The sequence below is a fragment of the Falco cherrug genome, chromosome 5 (genome assembly GCF_023634085.1).
Source record: "Falco cherrug isolate bFalChe1 chromosome 5, bFalChe1.pri, whole genome shotgun sequence".
NCBI lineage: Eukaryota > Metazoa > Chordata > Aves > Falconiformes > Falconidae > Falco > Falco cherrug.
The window spans coordinates 1,214,398-1,229,985 of NC_073701.1; the positions used below are offsets into that span (position 1 = coordinate 1,214,398).

The 15,588-nt window shown below is 53.1% G+C and overlaps 1 protein-coding gene across 2 annotated transcripts; it reads right to left on the bottom strand.

The window, feature by feature from the left end:
* Positions 1-1,726: 1,726 nt before the first annotated feature.
* Positions 1,727-9,486, bottom strand: SCNN1A (sodium channel epithelial 1 subunit alpha). Of its 2 annotated transcripts, XM_055712768.1 has the most exons (14): positions 9,380-9,486; positions 8,762-8,979; positions 8,606-8,650; positions 7,934-8,189; positions 6,872-7,059; positions 5,983-6,083; positions 5,173-5,336; positions 4,739-4,837; positions 4,453-4,570; positions 4,130-4,208; positions 3,764-3,821; positions 3,582-3,637; positions 2,947-3,022; positions 1,727-2,723 (listed from the first exon to the last, which is right to left on the bottom strand). In XM_055712768.1, exons 2-14 carry the CDS (start codon positions 8,953-8,955, stop codon positions 2,397-2,399), a joined length of 1,761 nt encoding a protein of 586 aa, XP_055568743.1. In that variant the 5' UTR covers positions 8,956-8,979; positions 9,380-9,486; the 3' UTR covers positions 1,727-2,396. The 2 variants fall into 2 exon arrangements, with proteins under 2 accessions (XP_055568743.1, XP_055568742.1); XM_055712767.1 differs by having other exon boundaries at positions 8,606-8,979.
* Positions 9,487-15,588: the final 6,102 nt, after the last annotated feature.

The following is a 15,588-nucleotide window of genomic DNA, read 5'->3' on the forward strand; positions in this document are numbered from 1 at the left end:
CCTCTGATTAATCTTCCTTTAATTACCCACTTAACGATGTGTGATGCAGTGGGTCACATCAATTTTATGGTTATCACACGGTCCCACGTGATGTGAAGAATTGCGTCTTGTTATTCAGGAAAGATCACGCTCACGGTATGAATCATCGTATGTTTATGATCTACAGAGGCTGGTTTAAGCATTGCACCTGCTCTTTCCTGACTCAGAGGTGGTTTTGTGAAGCAGCTTTTGTGTGCCCAGTGTCAGGTTTTTGCTCGTTCATGTGCTAGAAACCACTGAGGTGGCACCTGCAGCGCTGGAGTCAGGACCAAGAACGGGGCTGGGGCTGCCGCTTCCCAACTCTTCCCTTTGCCTTCCTTTTTCTTAATTTGGACCAAGGCTACTTTTTAAATCTAGCTTTTAACTCTGCCTCTTGGGCAGTATTTTTACAGAATATCAAAGCCCCTTCATTAGGCAACTTTAAGATTTCATTCTTTGGTTACTCACTCTCTTTTACTTCATTTAAAATCACCCATAAGCACAGAAAGTGGATTTTTTTTATTTTCATATTTGTAGGAGTCCTGATTATTTATTTTTTCCAGTGGGGGCCTGCCAGGGGGAACACATGCCTCCACACCTCTCAGTGCTGGTGGTTGCAGGGCTCTCCCTCCTGCTGGGCTGCCCCAGGACCCCCCACAAACCCGCACCATCGCTCCCTTCTACTGCCAGCAGAGAGGCATCATCTTCAGTTCCAAACAAGGGGCATCAGCCGAGCACTGGGATAAAATCTGAAAAAACATAAATATTTGGGTAATAAAGAATATAGTGTTCATGTCTGCAAGGAGGAAGAAAATCACTCTCCGCTGGGAAGCGGAAAATGCATGTAGGTAATCGAGGCACGAACAGTGCAACAAGATGTGTTTTAGCATCTCGGAGGGAAGAATTAGGCAACAGTTTATATCCTGCAGTAAAATCCTCCATCTTCCCAAGGGCAGTGCATCTACCTGAATTTTTAAAATATCTGAGGCTTTTCTTTTGTTTGATTTACAAAAGTTTTTAAATTCAAAAGAGGCCCTTTGCGATGTGATTGGGTGCATGGCACCACAGATCTTTGCCTGAACTATAGGCTTCAATTCTGGTATCCGTGTTTGTGTCCTGTCAAGTGGATAATCCTGTTTGTTCAGGACATCACCCTTGCTCTTTGATACCCCATAAAGCGCTGTACAAACACCACTGCAGTGGGAGGCTCGAGTATTTGTATAAAACAGCATGGCAAGCTTCCTGCAAGAAATGAAGTGTGTGCTCCTATGCAAAGATCCCCAAATTAGCTCCTGAGGGGACTGTCCTGGTCCTGGCCTTGATTGCCTATGTGGTCCATTCCAGTCGGCTAAAGCTTTCCCCGGAAGGATTTTGGATTAAACCTGTAGCGTTTCCCCTGCGCTTCGCCATCAGCAGCGCCTTGGTGGGTGACCAGAGCAGGGTGAATGCTGCAGAGCAGGTGCTGCATGACCAGTGCTATTATGACCCTCTTTTTGCGGGATCTCATGGCAGCAGAGCTAGTTTGGGATGTTTTTGAGGGTGTGCATAGTCCTGCCAAAATTCCCTCCTGAAAGCAGGGAGGGCCAAGCAAGTGAAAGTTGTTTATCCCGGATCTTTTGACAAACGACCAAATAGCTGGGCATGCCCTGTGTGGGTATCACGGAGGAGGCTGCTGTGCGCCCAAGGTGTACTGGCACCATACAGGCAGCCCCGGTTCTGCCAGGTGTTTTGTCCCAACCCAAGTGCGGCACAAGTATCGACTGTATCCCCGGAGTATTGTGCGCAACATGGACTGAGAGTCTGCCCGTGGGTGCCGTCGCCCAGGGCAATGCAAGCAGCCTCTCCTTGGCAGGGAGAAGGTGGGTGGCTTGGTCTTGGGGTCAGAGCTGGACGTGAACAACTAGGGAAGAGCAACCAGCTTCCAGTCTTAGGGAAAGCTTAACAAAGCTCAGCCTGCTGAGAGGCTTGTACCCCAGCTGAGACTATGCTCCTGTCCCGCCATACCACAGAGGTGGCCACTCACAGCAGCCAATCCTTCTAATTAACGACAGACCAGAACCGTGGCAGCATCCTCATTGCTTGGAAGAGAAAGCACGCATGCACGTGTAGGTGTGCACGCATGAGGAGTGTAAGGAAACCAAGTGGACATCTCCCCCATACAGACACTAGATCAACTCTCACCCCTGGTGACCCCCAGAGCAATAGTGTTTTTATGAGACTGAAGAATTCACCTACAGCAGTGAAAGCAACAAACCCAGGGCAACCACAGTGTGGTCTTCTGCTCTGGCCCAGACAGGGCACCCTAGCAGAAGGAACTGCAGGTCCTACAGACAAAAAGCGTGCAGCCTCTGCTCTGAACTGCAAAACAAGCCACTGCCTCACTCATGTCCCAGCTCGCCGTCCCTGCTTGGCCCGCGTGGTTCCAGGCTGTTGTAGGATGGCAGCTTGGTCACTACGGCCTCAACAGTGAAGCGGTGAGGAGCACCGAGAGCTGGCACCTCGTCTTGGAAAGCAGTGTTATCCTGGCTGTTGGGAGGGGGTCCCGGTGGAGAAAGTTGCTGCCGAGAACGGAACCAGCGTACGGCCAAGATACAGGTGATGATAATGACATCCAGAATCAGCTCTGCAAGCTCCATCACAGACAGGACAGAAGATCCAAACCAGAGACTCCACTGGTTCCCAAGCTGGGACAGCAGAGTCACCACCTGCAAGGGATGGAGCAGGGGGAGTGAGGACAGCCCGCATCCGAGCCTTTTGCCTCCCTGCTTGCTCCCACTTGCAGTGTCCCCGTGGTGCTGGGGGCTTCCTCCCACCCTGCCACAGGAAAATACTCAATGGCTGGCGATGCTGCTGGAACAGACGCCTGCTGATATGGGGGAACACTGGGCAAATGGGTGGCTAGAGAAGACACGGTGGAGAAGTGTGTACCGTGAAGGCTGGAGACTCCCCGTTGGTCTTGTAGTTCCACTCCTCAAAGAAGATATTCACTTTGGCAACTCCGTTCCTGTAAATGAAAGATGGGGCTCAGTAACTCTGAATCCACAATGCCTACATTTCTTCACCAAGAGTAATTGTCCTCTCTGTCCCCTTCTGCCCTCCATCCCCCTTCCACACAGACCACCCAAAGGTCTTATTCCCCATCTCTGTTCCCTCATTCTGCGCTAGACGCAGCCTTTGGTACCTACAGTGCACTGCTGGGACTGCACTGTCAAACCTGATGCTCAGGGCATCCTGCGCTGGCTCAGTCCAAACTCCCGTGTGGCTGTCCTCCTTCCCACTCGTCCACAAGCCCTGACCATGACTCCAGACAACACAGCAGCCACCTGGGGCTTGCCCTTTTCATACCAGCATCTGACCCTTTTCAAACTCTTCACTTGGGTTCCAAATCCTTGCGGAAGTCTCAGTGTCTCTCTACTCTGACCCAAATCCACCGGCATTGTCCCCGGGTCCCATAACCAATTACTTCTCATCAGTGATTTAATCTTAACTCTGACCCCCAACACACACCCACTCCACTGGGATGGTTTCTGGTTTGGACGCAACTTCCATTTAGGGGGTCTCACCTCTTGGACGTGATATTGTATTTGTTCTGTTGGGAAAGCATGTAAAAAACCCAGTCCTGAAATGCAAGCACAAGCAATTGTGTTACATGGCCACCGTCACCTCCCATAGGTTTAGTGCCAGTGGAGGAAGGACCAAGTGGGAGGTTAGAGCTGTGCTGGGGGGCTGGGACACCCCCTCTTACCTCTGAGACAGCAGAAGGCCAGCGGGAGTATCCAGCTGACAGCTGGTATTCCGTCATTCTGGAAGACAAGAGGCTGCGTTAGCTGTTGGCGCTGCCGGAGTCACGGGGACAGGTCCCTCAAGCCCCAGGCCCGCCTGGGACGCCCTCCCGTGCTGAGTCCTGCCCGCTTCCCACCAAGCCTCTGCACAGTCCTTGTGCTGAGCCCCAAGCTGCCACCGATGCTCCTCAGCCATTCTGCCTTCCTGATGGGAGAAACAGAATTTTTGGGTTGCGGCTCAGCTACTGACTCAGGATTTTGCCATGGCCAGCGAATGCTTTCCAGCTCCTCTAGGAGCAGTTTCCAGTCTGCCTGACAATCCAACTTACCTGCAAGGTTTCCGGCATTTGTGGAAGCAGCCCAGCACGTCAGCTTTGAATTCAGCCAGGAGTTTGTAATAGCAGTAGCCTGAGCAGCAGAGAAAGTAAAAATCCCAGTGAGCTTGCGGTTACCTGCATGCAAAAGGAGACGTGCGACAGCGAGGGGAATCCAGAGGAGGTTTCCTTCTGCAAATTCATCCAAGACAAGAGTGTCTTCTGGCTGTCCCACACCAGGAAGCTCACTGAAGGCAATGTGGAGATGTACTGGGACGTGAGGTGGACCAAACAGGTTCAGGTGGGCATGAGCTTTACGATTCCTCCTGCTCACTTACCCCAGGCTACATGCTTTGTGTAGTCGCAGTACTCTGCTCCGGCAGGTAACGGGTAGAAGTAATAGGCACAGCCACAGCGCTCCACCATGTTGAGCTGAAAGCAGGAGCGAATGCAGACCTGGGGGGCACAGGAGGTGGGAAAGGCTGAACGAGGGGACCAAACCCACCGCAGCCTGCATCACATCGTGCTGTTAACAGAGCCCATGGACCAGCACGGCTGTCAGGGGACTGCAGCGCTTCAGGCAAGTAGAGAAACAGGCTGGGGCAGGACCAGTGGTGGGGTTACCTGTTCAGTGTAGCGGGATGAGTACAGGTTTTGCACTGGCACGTCGCTGCCATCCTCTGTGCAGTCACTGTAGCTGCCCCCAAGACGCACAGTCATCTCCTAGAATATCGAACAGTGGTCACAGGGAATGACTGGCACGGTGCTGTTCCCTTCCTATGCTTCCATGCCACACACTGCTTGTCTATCAGCATCTCTGTGCTTTCCTCGGGCTGGCAGCTCCCCCTGCTTCCCTCCATTTCATTGCTCACTGATGAACTGCAGCCCAACACTTCTCGTCCAGCCCAGTAAGCTGTTCTTCCCTTCCTTCACATGATTAATCCCCTCCCTTAAACGCACACTGGGTCCATGACAACCCACCTCTACCCAGCCACTGAGTCCAACCTCCCCCACAGCCACACGTCGTCGGTGGCTCTTCACCCCTGCTGCTCCCTCACCTTTCTCATGCTGATGGAGGTCTCAATACCCGGGCGCACGTTGAAGCCCCCATCATCCATGAAGGCTGGCTCGTTCTGATCATGGACCATGACCCTGGCTCCTGTCACCGTGGACAACAGAGGGATGAAATCATTCTGTTCGGTGCGCACCACCAGAGAGAGACCTGAGGGAATGCCAGAGAGCACGGGAGGTCATGGCTGGCCATCGAGTGGGAGAGAGCAGGATGGTTAGAAGTGAGCGTAAGAGAGAAAGGAAGAGGAACATCAACCAACATCAACCCAGGGCTGCACCAAAGCCAGGCACCAACGGAGGGTGGCTGGAGGCTCCAGGAGAGGCCAGAGAAAACGGGGGTTCTTCACTGTGGCTTAGCAAAAGCAGAACCGGGAACTGAGAGAGATTTCATGGAGTGACTCGGAGCCAGATGGAAGGAATGCCTGAAGGTTGGGCTTGGGGGTTTGGGAACACAAACGGGTCAGTTGCTGACAACTGCAAAATGGGGAAGGAAGGGGTGAAGACCAGGCTCTGGGAGGCACAGCACTACAGCTCAACAGGGGACTTCAGCAAGGGCCAGCACGGGTCTAGAGGGAGCAACGACCTAAGGACCAGGCTCTGGTGGGAAAGAGAGAGCTCAGTGGGGCAGCAGTGAGGGATGGCCAGGTCCATGGGGCAGCCACCTCCACAGGGGCGAAAACTGAGCTTGGGCAGGGCTGCGATCTGCCACCACCAGTGCCAAGCACAGCAGGATGCCCGTAACTCCTGGGGAGCACCGAGCTGAGCTGTTCTTACTCACCAGAGTGCTTCTCACCCACCGTTACTGATCCCAGGCAGCGAGGATGTCCACAGGCTGCTGCTGTTGTCGTTGAAGGTGTAGCAGTTCCCGTACAAGGGATGGTGGAAGTGGGTGTAGTTCCTGGGAGGAGAACAGAAGCGTTCAGGGGGGGTGAGAAGGGTGGCAAGACCAAGGGGAAGGGCTTTCCCAAAGGAACAACTCTGTCTGTCACCTGCAGGGAGGGGGCTTACACAGGCAGGCAGGATTTGTTGTGTAAACTTGCCTGAACCGGGAACAGCGATTAAAATGTGCTGTAACAAATGTCCTGGAGCTGGATGAGTTTTTACACCAGGTTTTTCATACTGCTAACTCTTGAGAGCCCAAATGGGGTTTAGCAGTACCAGCAATTGCTGTATGATCTTCCTAATATTGTCAAAACTCTGAACTCTTCCTGTCACTTTTCCTCCCTTGCTAAGGGGTCTCATTCTGCTACCTCTTTGGGGCTTTTTGACCAATAATGGCAGGAGAGAAGCAAGATAGATTCTTTTTTTCCTGTCTTTTTGTAATAACTCTCTTCTCCTCCTCCAGTCTGTGGGCCGGTATTGCCACTTTGCCCTGCTGCAGGGAGCAGAACAGACCTGCACTATGCATCTCCCCCTGCTCTGGGGTTTGTAACCAGGATAACTCTCATTTGTGGGAAACTCCGGACAAGACGAAACCATCCTCCAAGGTACACAGCTCCAGGTCACCCTGGTGAGCATGACCCATGGGAAAGACTCAAGAAACATCACTTGAGACAACATGAACTGGACAAGGAACAATCCTGCCTTAGGAAAGAGGTTCTCTGATGTGGGTTTCTTGACTCCCCTGGGACCCAGGCACAACCCAGGGGTGTTTGCAGGACTTGGTGGGATGCTTCCACCACTTACGCCTTGTCACATGTTGCTTCGTTGAAGCGGCAGGCGTAGATGAAATTCTCAAAGTCAGACTCATCCAGGGCTTTTGCATCAGGCATCTGCGCCAGGATATTGATATAGTGAAAGCTGTACCATTCCCGCACAGCGTCCACCCCTGAGGAGTACGCCTGATGGAAGCAGTCCTTGTTGTTTTCACTGCACTGTTGAGAAGAGAAGGAGAAAACCAGCCATGTCAGAGTAGCCAGGAGGCCAGGCTGTGCCGCTGGGCTAGCTGTGCTCCCTCAGCACGGGCAGGAGGGGAACCCGAGGGAGGCGAAATGCTCCACAGGCTTCATGTGCTCAGCCAGGTGACCAGCAGGATGCGAAAAAGTGAACCCAGGGCAGCTCCTTGGTGGAACACCAGGAGAACAAGCAAGGCTGAGCAAAACCCAGGAGGCAACAAGTCACAGCGAGGTGTGCAGGACGATCTGCCGCAGCAGAAATTCTACCTGGTATAAAACCAGAAGCTTTGAATTCTTGCATGGGGAGCCCTTCCTCCAGGGTGCGTTCAGCAAAAGGCCTGTGATCCTGTGGGAACTCCAGTTACCTGGCAAGCAATTAGCTTCAGTCCTTCAGTGCCTTTTTAAATGCAAGCACAGATAGCCTGGGGCGAAGCAGCTGCTACCTAGGAGCAAATGGGGCCATGGCCACATTTCAGGTGGCCCACAGCCATCCAGTACTTTCCCCTTTGCTATTACGGGCAACATTGTCCCTGATGTTAATAAATGGCTCCCCAAAGGCAATGGCAAGGCTGATGTAGCCTTCAGGAAGGACAAGGTTTCCCTGCTCTTCTTAGGAAAAGATGGGCACTGATGTGGACAAGGCTCCTGGGGCCCGTGTGGGCAGGGACAGGACCTGGGGAGCAGGATTGCACTGGGCAAAGGATTCAGCTCTACTTTTATCTGTCATCAGTGAAAGCTGGCGCAGGTTAATGAGACTTCTACGTAGGCAAAGGCATGGCCAAGGGTCTAACAAGACAGAAGTAGCTAGGCAGAGACTGGAGTGGGTAGGACACAGGATACCTAGGGATCTCACCAGAACAAAACCAATTTTCCAGTCATTCTTGTCCACTGAGGGACTGTTCTCTGGCAGGTTGACTAAATTATCCCGCTTCTGCCTTCGCAGTGGATGGCGCTGGACGTGGTGGAGCAGGCTCCTTGAGCTACGCTTCCGTGTGGACTGCATGGACCAGTCGCTTCGTGCCAGAGACATGTTGTAGTCATAAAGGTCTAGCAGCGTCTGATGGGTGATTTGGTCCAGCTCATCCAGCTTCTTCCGGATGGCACTGTACCTGTACGGGGATGGGGGGGGGGGGGGGGGCGGGGGGAGAGGAACCCGAGGGTTTAGCTTGAATTAGACATTCAGCAAAGTTTGCTGGGGTGATTCAGGACATTCCTGCTGCCCCACTGCAAATCCAACCCCTTGCTGGAGGCTACCATCCTTGTAGGAGAGAAGTAAAGGCATCTGCTTTTGCCCAGCGGGGTTTATGGTGCAGCCTGCTGACACATGGCACCCAGCAGAGCTCCCTAAACAAACCTGCCTTATTGTGCATGCCCCGCAGCGGCAAAGGCCTGTCAAAGAGCATCCTTCCCACCCGCACTGCTACCAGGGGATGGTCAAGGACCACGAGGAGAACAGGAATACATGCTTTTATCCTACAACAGCAAAAGTAAAGGCAGTTGACAGCTCCAGGAGTCTATTTCGTACCTGTATGGATTGAGTGTGCACAGCGTCACGGCTGGGAAGGTCAGCCTGTCGGAGTTAAGGTTGAGGTTGAGGTTGACAGGGTAGCTGAAGTACTCCCTGTAGAGGATCCCAAACTGCCAGTACATTAAGCCGAAGGTGAGAAAGAAGAGAACAGACCAGAAGGCTGTCTTCATCTTGTTCTTTTTGGAGCACACCAGGCGGATAGCCCCGTGGATGGTTGTGTTGCTGCAGAAGAACTGGAAGAGCTCCTGGTAGGACCCGTAGAACTCGATGAGACCCTCCCGCTCCTCTTCTTTCTGCTCCTGCTCCTCTTCTTGCTTACATTGCCCTGTCTTCTCCCCTTCTGGCATCTTCCCCGTCTTCACAGATCCACCCTACAGCACCAGCTCGGGGTTAGGGGCAGCCCTGCAGGACGGCACCTCGGGGTACCGTGCCCGCTGCCCAGCCTGCCCCCGTGCTCTCAGCCCCGACGCCCCGGGCTGCAGGTCCCCCCCTCCCCTCAGCCCTCCCGACCCAGGGTGCCGGGGGGTCCGAGCCTCCCCGACGGCACGTCCCTGCCGCTGCCCCCCCCCGCCGGGGCGGCCGGGCTCCCCCCGAGCGGCGCTGCCACCCCTGGCCGGGCTGCGCCCTGTGCCTCGCCAGCCCCAGCCAGCGCCCGGCCCGGCCCCTGCCCCCCTAACCCCTGCCCCTAACCCCTGCCGCTGCCCCGCCACCCCCGCTCCCTCCCCGGGAGGAGAGGCCCCCCCAGCCCCCCGGTGGCGCCGCTGCAGTGACCTTGGTGGCGCCGGCGGCGGTCAAGGTGCGGCCGCCGCGGTCCCGGCGGGCGGGAGCGCTGCCCCAGTCCGCCCCGAGGAGCCCTGCCCCGGCCAGCCCCGGCTGGAACAGCCTGTCCCTGTCCCTCCTCCTCCTCCTCCTCCTCCTCCTCCTCCTCCTCCATCTCCTCCTCCTCCCCCCACTGGCGCGCCGCGGGGCAGCGCTCCCCCCGAGGGCAGCGGGACCCCGACCCTGCCGTGCCCCCGGCGGCCGCCAGCCCCCCCCCCGCCCGCTCCCATCGCCGCGAGTGGGGGCCAGGTCTGCGGGGGGGGTGGGCAGAGAGGGCTGGGGCGGGGGGGCTGGGTGACGCGCATGAGGTAGTATCGCCGTTGCTGGTTCACTAACCCGAGACATTTGTGGTATCTACAACCACTCGGGAGCGGGTTTCACCCATCTGTGCCCCCGGCGTCACTCGCAGCGTTCGCTCAGACCGTGGAAACGGACACCCCAGTGCGAGCAGGACCCCTGCCGCCCCCGCCATTGCAGCGGCGCAGCCTTTCCCAGCCCCTGCTCCAGAGGGTTTTCTCTCAGTAGCCCTCTGCGAGGTTTCAGCTGCTCGCTTTCCTCCTCCAGCAACCCCTCCTTCCGAGCGGTCCTTGCTCGCTCACCCGCCACCGAATTTCCACCCTTATTGGAGCCGGCGGTTTGGTCAGTGACTCGGAACACGCACCGCTCTCACCGCCCCGGGTTGCAAAGCGCCGGCCTTGGCGGTGCCAAACCGGCCGCTTCCGGGGCTGCAGGTGGGCGCTGGCGCCCCTGGGACCACCTGGGTGCAGAGCTGCAGCCACCGCGTGCCGCTTTCCTCTAGCTCCGTCCCCGACAAAAAGCAGCACAAAGCAAAAACGTCCGTCTCCTGCAGCTCTAAACTTCATTCTAGCTCAAGTAATTTATTTTGGGCTTTCACCAAAGATGAGTTGCAAAAAGTGGAAGGGGTGGGGAGGGATGAACAAGTAGTGCATCAAACACCTTTTAGGAAGCAGCTTCCTCAGAGCAGGAGAAATGCCCTTCTGGGTCAGAGCGATGGTCCACGCGGCTCCGAGGCCCCTCTCGGGCAGTGCCAGTAGGAGATGCCACATAGCAGAGGGATGTCAGCTCTTCTGACTTGTGCCATTGGTGTGTTTTATGCACTCAGACAGACCTGGCAGATCCCTGAAGGTGCACATCAGCCTTCTGAACCAGCCTGGTAGCCCATGTGTTAATCTTGGTGGATATACACACAGCTACTAACGATTACGCTGTGCCAGCACTTACCTATGGAGCCATAACCTAGCCGCTTCACAGAGAGCATGGTCGTAACTTCATTGATGCACATTACTGTAATTTCCTGAAATTACCCAGTTACACTGACGGACCATCGTCCAAAACCACCTCTGTTCTTACTGGAATTGTGCCTCTGTCTTACTGGAATGTCAAAAATGATTTTGCCCCTGAAAATACCCATTTTATACTCATTTAAGTTAACAGCACCCACAAAGCAACTACAGCTGAATTTGGTAGCGCTGGTAGTTAAGTGTTCTCTGATTTCCACAGTATTTGAAAGCATCTTAAACTGTCTTCAGCTGATCTTTGCAAATGAGTTCAGAAACCTTATTTGCTGGGTGTGAGACAAAGGCAACTTAAGTTTTTTGATTTCTTTTGACTCGGGGGCTAATTAAAACCCAAGCATCCAGACTGATTTGCTGCACCCAAATGACAGTCTAAAGCAACTTTCGCAGCATTTTGCCATGGCTGGCAAATTCCATCACCGTGTTGTTTGGGAGAACTTTTGGCCTTTGCTTTGGACAAGAACAGCAGATAATCAGGGTGTGGGTGCAGGAATTGTGTTATTTTTACATGTATAAATGATGCACATCATGTACCTGTGTATCTCTATATACACATGCACATCTAGGTACATATTTGTTTTATTTTTCAGAAGACTTTTCCATAATGGCTTTTGGGGTTTTTTTGGAAGAATTAAAACCCCCGCTTGCTGGCTGTGACCCCATTTCCAGTGGTTGTGCCGGCAGTGATCCAAGCCACCGCCCGTGCCCTTGCTGGGGAGCTGGGGAGCTGCTGGGGTGGCCGCGTGTTGCCTGCGTTGCGGCACACCTCAGGGCACCTGTCACCCTGAGGTGGCTGCAGGTCACTTCAGCCATGTCACATCACACTCTGGCCATGGCTTTGTGGAAGTCCCAGTGTTCTGGCAGTCACACAAACGTGCTGCAGGGTGACAGCCAGCTCACAGAGTGTCCTGCGTTTGGCTGGGATAGAGTTCATTTTTTTCTTGCATGGCTAGTGCAGTGCTGTGTACCAAGACACAAAGGAACCAAAAATTCATTTTTAACATTTCTACAACCACATTTACTGCTCGATTCCCCAAATACTTTAGAAACAACACAAACAGCAGATCTCCTGTTGCCTTGTCAACTGCCAGTCTCCATCTCTGTTTGCAGAATATAAGAATTTGCAAACTCTTCAGCTTTTCATGATTACTTACATCTTCCCACCTTTTGTTCTATTTTTCCCCCCAGTGTGTAGATGAGCTAGATCACTCCAGTGACCATCATTTGACCAAGTGCGTCAGGCATAAACAGTACCATTTTCCTCAGGCACACTTCGCTGTGACAGAAGGTGGTGATGCAGGATTATTAGTGCCATTTGCAAAAGTGCCTCCTGTTGATAATCCAGGTGATTAGATATGCTCCTGCCTCAAACTTCCCTCACCGCAAAAGTCTCCTGAACATTTTGCCCATCCACAAGTTTCTGGATAGTTATTCGCTGTCTGACCTCTCAAGGTGAGTCACACCTGAATGTAGCTGGTTTTGATGGTGATGGTTATTTCCCCCAACCTGTTCTGGCCTAGCAATTATGGGATAAATGGACTCCTGAAATCCCTGGGTCTCACATTAGGGTGAAAGACCTTCCATCAGGCACTAGAAATCCTTTCGGGAAGTTTTGATTCACAGTATTTACTTTGCCTCTAACAACAATTTCAATACAAAGAGCTTTGCAGTGGAAAGGTCCTTTTCCTTCAGACACTTGTCACTAGGTCCTTCTCTTTCGGGACAGGGAGCACCCTGTTGTTTTGGGCAGTGCTTCTGTGTATTGGATCTTCACAAGCTGCATGCATGATTGCTTTTCATTGCTACTGAGCAACCTTTGAATAAACATGAATCATTTTTTATGGCATCAAATCTGAAATATTTCCTTACCAGCTATGTCTGTTATCAGCCCAGGTAGGAATGCGGTAACAATCTCTAGTGCCCACAACACTTCAAAATAGAACAAACTTTTCTCAACACACTGCTACTGTGGTGGGAAAGAAAGAAAAGCCTCTCCCCATCCGGTTTTGGATTTTGAGTGTAACAAATTGTACCTGTTTTTGAACTACTTGAAAGACCTTCGCTCTCTTTAGTTCTTTTGTATATCCCTGTATGCAGTTGTGTTTTCCTTTAAGCCAGTGCTTATTTCTGGATTAGCCACAGCTGATCATATTTTTCTGCATTAAAACTAGCAAGGCAAACAGCCAAGGAATAGCAGCATGGATGGTGCTGTAAGTTTAACTGAAGTGACCAAAGAAGCACCAGCCTAGTAGCTGGTAAGGATGGGTAGAGGTGAGGCTACACTGCGTATCGCTGCTGCTCTTCAGCAGGGGGTTATTCACCCAGGATTCAAGGACTCCCTTGAGGCAGAGGTGATGATCTCTAAATAGGATCGTTATTAAAAAGCCATCAGGGATTTGCAAACCAAGGCTGAATGCCTTCTCCCTGGCTACTGATGTAAGCTGCCAGGCAGCAGTGGTGTCTGTCCCAAAGAACCAGCGGTACTGCAGCAGCAGGAGCATGTCCATGTACACCCTCCCACTCCTTTGTGCCCCAAGGAGGCTGCTTCCCAATGTGTTTATTCATTTTTACCTTGTAGGAACAGAGTGGCTGCAGAGAGCTGTTCTGGTGATGCAAAAGGGAGCGCAGGGGGAAACCCTAAGCAGCTTTCAGCATGAAAGGTGGGAGGCTACAGGGCAAAGCTCATGAAAACAGTGTCATAGGACTGAGCAAATCCTGCTAGAAACTGTGTGTGGGGAACCCGGTCTCTCTTCCTAGGAGAGTGAAGGTAACACAAGCGGACCCAGACGGATGCTCTTGCTGATGCTTGCATGCCGCAGCACGTACGAAGCCTGGAGGAGAGCCCGGGCAGTGGCTACTCATGCTTTGCCTCAGCTGGCAAACCTGGATTAGCTCCTGGAAGATGTAGCCCACCCCCATCTGTCGCCTGTATTGCAGGATGGGGGATATTGCTTCCTGCAGGCGCTGAGTCAGTCTTAGTGCCCGAGCATCCCAGACCTAGAGCCTGCCCTACGCTAGCCACGCTGCTTTGCCACCGAGCCAGCTGCCACCTCCGTGGCTAGCCACCTCTGCTGCTAGCCACCTCTGCGGCTGGCCACCTTTGCTGCTAGCCACCCGTGGCTGACAACGGGCCACAGGCTGCACCTCCGCTGCACATTCCCTAAGGTCGGGGCCTGGCGTGGGCTCGCTCGCAGGGTGGGCAGCACCAGCCTCAGCCCGGTCCCGCTGCGAGAGGCTGGGCTGTGCCCACGGCCGGGCACATGCCCACCGGGGCTGAGCTGAGACTGGTGCCTGTCTGGAAGCTGGCTGTGTGGCTGAAACCGCAGCAAGCACAGCTATAGCACTGATTTCTCTGGCTGCTTTGTCCTGAGGGGTAATTAGTAAGTGGGGCGATCAAGATGGAGGTTTTGCACACATCCCTCTCTGCCCGCCCCCCCCCCCCCCCCCCCCCCCCCCGCTGTTCTTTGCGGCTGAAATCTTTAATTTCCTCATTCCAGCCCTAACAATATAACTATTATCACAGCCACCTGACTCTCCAGGCTTGTGTTCCCACCCCTTTCATCATCTCTCCTGCCTGTCCCTGGAACTCGGAGGCAGATGCAGCCACCTCAGACCAGTTTTTCTCAGCCACTGCTGCATGGCGGCCAGCGGTGGTGACAGCTCGGCCACGGCCGCCCCAGCGGCGCAGTGCCCATGCAGCTCGGCCAGACACTGCTGCCCACCTGGCACTTCACTGGGGCTGGCGTTAGGCAGCCCAGTTCATGTTTGCCCCCATTTTGACGCTCCTGGTGCAATTCTCTGGGTGTCCCTGCTCAGTTGGTCCACCTCGGTGGTTTCATGTTGCTTCTCTGGTGATGGTGATCACCCTTTCCTGGGGTATCAGCCCAGAGCTGTGCACTCCAAAAGGGAATCCACAGGGAATTAAGCCCTTAAGAAGATAAATTAATCTATAAATCCCATTTCTTTCACGGGTAAGCCCAGATTTCATAGCCAAACGGCTTGAGGGAACACTTCCCACCACGCCCTTCCCAAAAAGCAGAGCAGAAGGCATCCCTCCCCTTTCCCATCTCCTTTTTAATTGTTCAGACATGTTCAATCCATTCCTCAGCTTGAGAGGTTCTTTGTCTTCCCTCCCAAGATCTCAGGCTAGCAGTGGTGTGAAGCTCTGGAACAGTCCCATGAGGCAAAGGACCTACTTTTTTTTCAAGATGTAGCTTGAGAAATTCAAGTTGAGGATTAGGTGATAGAAGTTTTTTGGCATTGTCTGGGTTTTTATGATGAATGTGAGGTTTGTCCCCTGCAGGGCCTGGAATGTCTGTATTTTTTTTTTTTTTTCTTTTCTCCTTTCTTTTAAGCAGAAGACGTTGGCCAACAAAACATGAATCTTAGTCAAGCCACATGACTGCTTCTGATGATACCGAGAAGAGTGAGATTTCTTCATTATAGTCACTGTCCCGTTCTGCCACCTCTTCTTTTAACTCTGTATCAAGACTGCAGCTGTTTCAGATGCATCTCACGTACCAAGAAGTTTGTACTCCTGGGTAAATTTTGGGGTCAGGACAGGGTTTTCCTCAAGTAAGACACATGGGGTTTCTGGGTTGTTTTTTAAAGAAATAAACTTCTGTAGGTTGAAGAATAGTCCCCTTCCCAGAGCCTAGGGCCTTTTGTCTTCCAAATCCCCTGCCAGTAAAGGATCCCAAAGAATTTGCAGCATAGAGGCTGCGTATGTTTATCAGCGGAGGCAATTGATCTTTCATACTGACTTAAGATGTTGATGGTATTTCATGGGAGGGCAGGTCAGTGAGACTGGTTTAGGTATGTACAACAGTATAAAAGAACAGAAAA

Excerpts from the sequence above, each read along its gene's own strand:
- SCNN1A (XM_055712767.1), bottom strand. The coding sequence starts at position 8,955 with ATGCCAGAAGGGGAGAAGACAGGGCAATGTAAGCAAGAAGAGGAGCAG. Across the intron at positions 6,084-6,871 it reads GAAGCAACATGTGACAAGGC|GAACTACACCCACTTCCACC; the intron begins GTAAGTGGTGGA and ends TTCTCCTCCCAG. Across the intron at positions 4,209-4,452 it reads CACAAAGCATGTAGCCTGGG|GCTACTGCTATTACAAACTC; the intron begins GTAAGTGAGCAG and ends TCTGCTGCTCAG.